The 6351-nt window shown below is 35.8% G+C and overlaps 1 protein-coding gene across 1 annotated transcript; it reads left to right on the forward strand.

The window, feature by feature from the left end:
- The first annotated feature begins 362 nt into the window (after positions 1-362).
- On the forward strand, positions 363-6351 carry LOC112499612 (peptidyl-prolyl cis-trans isomerase FKBP20-2, chloroplastic). Its single transcript, XM_025102922.1, has 7 exons — positions 363-478; positions 2785-2881; positions 2970-3172; positions 3370-3479; positions 4230-4338; positions 4912-4988; positions 6007-6351. The coding sequence occupies exons 1-7, from the start codon at positions 424-426 to the stop codon at positions 6124-6126; spliced, it is 771 nt and encodes a 256-aa protein (XP_024958690.1). The 5' UTR covers positions 363-423; the 3' UTR covers positions 6127-6351.

The raw sequence follows: 6351 nt of genomic DNA on the forward strand, positions 1-6351 counted from the left end.
ACAAAAGCATATGACCGATTGAACTGATTAAAGGTTCGGTTCAGACCTAGTTTTAAACATCATTACATCTGAGATGCTATGATGAAGTCTGGTTACTGATTTTTACTTTTTTTTTTTGCAGATTATAATAAACAATTATATTGTTAAGAAAATATAATTAACCATACTTATTAAGTTATTGAGAATGATGATCTATAGTCATAAAGCCATAGAGATCAAAATATGTAAGCTTTGCCTTATGAATTCACCCTTTTTAAAAAGATGTAGTCCAGAATTTATGAAAGTATAAACTTTAGTGGTCAAAATGAAAATACTACAAAAATATAGTGGCCAAAATAATATTTTTGATGGTTTGAGGATGAGCCAAATAAAAGCCTTATCGCCTTCTCCCTGTGTTTCTCCATAGCGTTCAAGTTCTACAGTATGCTGATGCCCGCATCTCCACCTCTTCAACTCAAGCCTTCCTTCTCATTTCCATGCAAGTCTCTCTTTCTCTCTCTCTCTCTCTCTCTCTCTCTCTCACACACACACACACACTCTCAGCTATTGATGGTCTGAACTTGAATTCTTCGAGAAGTATGCCAAGTGACTGATGAAATGTCTGAAAGAAAGTTTATTTCTAAGGTTGAACCCTTTAAAAAATTATGTGTGGAAACGGTTCAATTCGTGTAGTTTTGGTTGAATAGAATCCTTTGTTCAGTCTTGAAGAATAAACTTTACTTTGTTAGTGTGAGAAATCTTGATCGGAGATGTAAACGGTATGCTTGGGAATTGGGGATTCTGGTTACGTGACTTGGTGGTATTAGCATTGAAGCAAATTAAGTTTTTTATTTGAACTGAAAGACTTCCAATTTGAATTAAGTTTTTTTTATAGATATAATGATATTAAATTTCGATTATGCTCCCTCCATTACAAACCAAGATCTGGTTCAGCTTGTTTGGTAGATAGATTGGTTATTAACTATTAAATTGAGATGAATCGTATGACTTTTCAAGATTAATTTTGATAACTGCATTAACTTTTATGATGAAATTTAGGGAAGTTGATCAAAATGAACCAACTTTGCTTTCTTTCCTCTCATGGGAATGAGGGAATCAACTTAAAAATCCTTTCGTTTTGGGGAAACCAACTTTCAAACACCTCATTAATGGGAGGTAGTTTGCAAATTCATGTTCCCAAAATAATAATGAAAGCAAAGTTGATTCATTTTGCTTCTCAAAAATGAGAAGCTTCGAAAGTTGGTCCCTGATTAGGAACGGAAGCAAAGTTGATTTCATTTTGGTCAATTTGCCCTAAATTTGTCATAGAAGTTGATGCAGTTATCAAACTTATCTTGAAAAATTCAAACAGTTCATCTCAATTTCATAGTTAGAAAATCAGTTGGTTTCTTTTTGGTGCAATTTGGCATTAAATTTACTAGAAATATACTTATTGTAACATATAACATATTCAAATCAATTTTAAAGTAGGACGAACATAGTAAGTTGTATGGTGTGGAAATGGTAGCCGGAAAAACTATTATAGGAACTACATTAATCGAGTTATTATATTGCTACCCTAGATTTTGCATAGTCATGAAGAAATAATCCTACTCAAAGGTTATAGAGTACCACTTATATTTCTGAACTAGAGATGTGCTTTAACTATTACAATCAAATGCTTTTTTTTAATTCATACTTGTCATCATTAAATTTCTGAAAGTTTAACCTTTTTATCATTTGTATCATAATATTTAACATGTAATAGCACCTTTGTCTACCTTTAGGCAGTGGTGGACCTAGGATTTTAGCTGAACATGTGCACCTTTAAGGTGGATCAAAGGCCCGTAAAGTTGTGGTTTGATCCTTGTGGAAAAGTCAATGTGGTTTGACCTGTTGAAAGTCAATTGTGTCGATTTTTGGGGAATAAAATACATTGTCCCAAATGAAATCGACCTTTTGAGCAAGACGCAAGACTTTGACTTAGGCGTAAGCCTGCTGTGTTTTTAGTCGAATACCACCATTTCGAGGGAATTTTTAAGTTTTTTGGTTGATTTTTTAAGTTTTTTGGTTGATGTCCCTTGTATTTTCTAATATTGTGAAGCACCCCTCAAAGTTTAGTGTGTGCACCTTTAATACCTCTGAAAAATTCTACTTGCGGGAATCGGTTGAGCTGGTGTACGGGACCCCCTAGGTCCTTCATAGGTCCACCCTTGCCTCTAGGTCCTCAACTCTATCAGTTTTGTGTGCCCTGAAAAGTCAAAAGTTAGATCTAACTTCAGAAAGGAATAAGTAACATCTTTAAGTCTAATATGGTTGTAAGAAAGGGAACTGAAACAAGATTGTAGAATATAACTTAGGCACGAGCTTCGTAGAATTTATAGGGTCCAGAAAGTGTACAGTGGTCTAGTAAAACTCGCATGGTTTCTATGTTACTTATGTTCCCCATTGTTTGGAAGAGGAGGGTGGCAAGATCGGGAATGCAAAGGTATATTTGAACGTCATTTAGAATATAAGATCCTGGCTGCTGTTGTTAGCTCAGAATGTGGATTTACAACTTAAAATGTATTTTGACTATCATTTCATAACCAATTGTTTGAGATTGTTTTGTTAGAGAGAGATATATGCGTATGATTATCATATGTATATTCATGTTAATAAGGTTCTCCACCGAGGTTTGCATGAAAAGAAACATGCATTTTGAAGCTTATGTTTTGATGTTCTCTGCGGTGGAGACCGGACCGGACTAAACCCTAAACCCTGAACCTTATCCAAACTTAATTGTTTAAAACATGTTATATGCAGATAGATCAATCACACCTTTTCCTACCCTAGGACGAATTTCCATTCAAAAGAAGTATTTTCTCCATTGTTGCTCAAATTGTGACTTGAAGGATGAAAGGTAAAAACTTCAAATAATTTCTTATGTATTTTCTGTTCTTTCAATACATTGTTTAGTTTCTTAGGAAAAGTATTTCATGCATGGCTAGAGAACAGAATGGAAATATCGAGTATTCAAAGCGGAGACAACTCCTTGTGTTTCTGATCTCATCAGGCTTGTTTCCAACTTTGCCCTCCAGTGGGAAAACAAAAGTTAAGAACCCATATGATGAAAAACGCCTGCTTGAACAAAATAAAAGGGTACAGAGAGAGAACAATGCACCAGATGATTTCCCAAGTTTTGTTCGAGAAGGTTTGTCCTTTTTTTCTCATTTTTCGTGTATTCCGGTAGATCTTGATCGTGTTGGTTTTCTCTTCTTCCTAAGATGCAGCCCAAAATAAATAAAACTTTTATACTATTTTGAAAAATTTCCCAACACATTGACTGTTAGTTCCAAAGACTTGAACGAACTTCCAATGTTGACAGTTATCTTCTGGACTATGATTCAGGATTCGAGGTTAAGGTTGTGGCATCAAACAACTACATAAAGAGCGGTTCTGGACTTATATACCGCGATTTCGAAGTTGGTACCGGTGACTTCCCAAAGTCTGGTCAGCAGGTTTTTCTGCTACTTCTCCATCGCTTTCTTTAGATTGTGCCACTTCAATTATTTTTAACTTGAAACTTGGAGTTCTTTGAAAATTCTTTCCCTGTATATTTCCGTGGTGGAATGGTATTTGAACATTTGAGCTATAGTCCGGAATGCTTGATTTGCATGTAGAATCAATTGTTTTAGCTTTCGTAGGAAAGAGAGAACATATAGGAAAATTTTGGTTGCAAACTTGCAACTTCAAACTGCAAGGGTTGTGGTGTAGTGGTTGAGGCCCAGGGGGATGTGGTGGAATATCCCATCTGTCTCGGTTAGATTCCAGGCGTCCACAACAATTGTGGCCACTGAGTTTATCCGGGCTGATGTCTTACAGTTGCAATTTGTCGGGATTAGTCTGGACGTAACATGGGATGTCCCTTCCAAAAGAAGAATTTGAGACAAGAAAAGCGAGTTTGAAGTAAGCAACACCAGTGAACATGGAAAAAAGTCATTACAATGATTTCCACAAATCTAGGAATATTTGCATCTACCTTCCTGATCAGCTCCACCTTCCGGTTCGTTTTGCTTAATCATAGGAATCTAACCAAACTAAACGAACCCAAAATATCTCATCCAAAGATGGGGTTTGGGGGTAGGATGTACGCATACCTATCCTTTGTCCCAAGTAGCACAACGGTGTTTCTTTGGAATCTATCATTAGTTTAAACACCTTCCATTTTTCTTCATTCATAGGTCATAACGGTGAAGTTCTGTTTGCAGGTGACTTTTCACTATATTGGCTACAATGAATCTGGTCGTCGTATCGATAGCAGTTACCAACAAGGTTCTCCTGCCAAAATACGAATGGGTACCAACGCATTGGTCCCAGGTGAGCGTTTCATATTTCACTTTCACTCATCCGTCCCAAGAAAAGATTTTGCTTTTGACACTTGAAAGTCAAATAATACTCAAATTTCAAATATCGACACAAAAGTTAACATATTACTTCTTAAATCCAATTTTAAAGGACAAAAAACAACTCATTTGACACTCTCAAAACTCAAAAGTATTGAAGTGGAACTTCTCAAATTCAATTTTGAAGTTAAAGAAAACAAATCATTTGTGAGATCCCACATCAGTTTGGGAAGGGAACAAAGGTTGCCTTATAGTGACATGATACCTCTATAAAACGCATTTTAAAACCGTGAGTCTAGGTGTTAATAAAGCGGACAATATCTGGTACGATTGACCTAGGGTGTTACATCATTTGACATTTTACATTTAGAATCGAAATATTGAGTCTTCTACTTGATGACTTTCCAAATCCATTCAGATGCGTCAAACAGCCCCTCTGATACTTAGAAGTCAACATTGACTCTTTTTTAGGAAGGGGGTGGTGTATTTTTTTACTACGGTCAAAATTGTTCTGGTGCATGTCGAGTAACAAAGAGAGTTGACACAGGATTTGAAGAAGGTATAAAAGACATGAAACCTGGTGGAAAGAGGAGAATTATCATCCCTCCGGAACTTGGACCTCCGGTGAGTTTCCTGATTTATTTGCTACTATCGTTTTAGCATCCCGTCCCATATCATTTGTAAGTTAGAATTGACAATCCTTTTGAGTCCTTCGTTATGGACCATTAATAACTTGGTTTTAGTAACCACTTGAGTTGTGGTGCACCAATTAAGGTTATGGGGATGTAGTTGAAATCTCACTTCCCTTGGTTCGGATCCAAGCGCTGCCAAATCCCTTGTGGCCATGGAGGTGTCACCAGGCCATTTGTGGTCGGAGGATTAGTTGGTGCGTGTAAGCTGGCACGGATACCTACAGTTACCTAAAAAAAAAGTAACATTTGGTTTTAGTTGACATGAAGGTTATTGAGCCCGTCCGTCCATTGCTTTGAGCTTTGATTCTTAGAGCATCTTGGACATATTTGCTATAACGGAGAAAATAGAGATTTTAAAGATTTTTAGATGAAATTAGGCTCTAACAGATTCTCCAAACCCATTTCCAAAAGGGATAAAGTGATAATAGAGAATGTAGCATTCTCTATATCTGGAGCAACTTCCAAAAATCATAGCAATAACATTTTGCGTCTTCTCAGGAATCCGATGATATTTTTTGAGCGTCTCCAACAGATACTCTGTAATTTTTCTAAAACAGAGTATCAAAACTCAAAATCTCTAAAAAAATTACATCCAACTCCAATAGCTACTCTATTTTAGAGATTCCAACATTAATTACTTATTAAAATATTCAATACATTTAATAAAATATTATTTCTTTCTTTTAAACATTTAAGTTCAATGTCTCCACCATCTTTCTCTTCTTTTCTGTATTTTTGCATACATTATAGTATCATAGTTTTTGGAGCAAAAAAAACTCATAGATCTACATAATCTCTACTTTATCATAGCTGTTGGAGATGCTTTCAGTATCCAGATCAAATTTGTGATTATAGGACATCATACATCATGTAGTACAATAGAAGAGCTTAAATTTGAGAAGCATTAGGTTTGACTCTAAAAAAAAGTCAAAATTGTGTTGTGTTTGTAGGTTGGGCCTTCTACATTCTTTAGTTCAAAACAGTTTGAAGTTTTTGATGTGGAATTGCTTGGTGTTAAAGACTGCACAAGGAGAACAATTGCATTCTACTCCGATGTCGTTTGCGATTAAGTCGCAAAGATTTTTGTACCACGAAAACACTATTACTTGTACATCTCGATGTTTGTCCTGAACGACAACGTCTCCATTTGAGTTTGTAGAGTGACTAGATGTTGTTTTAGATCTATAGCGACATACGGTCTGTTCAGCCGAGAAATTTTTACTATAACTTTCTTGAAAATGTGAAAAGTTATTTGTATCCATTTGATACGTTAGTAGAGATTATATTACTCCGTC

The sequence above is a fragment of the Cynara cardunculus genome (assembly GCF_001531365.2).
Source record: "Cynara cardunculus var. scolymus isolate 2C chromosome LG 16, CcrdV1, whole genome shotgun sequence".
Classification (NCBI taxonomy): Eukaryota; Viridiplantae; Streptophyta; class Magnoliopsida; order Asterales; family Asteraceae; genus Cynara; species Cynara cardunculus.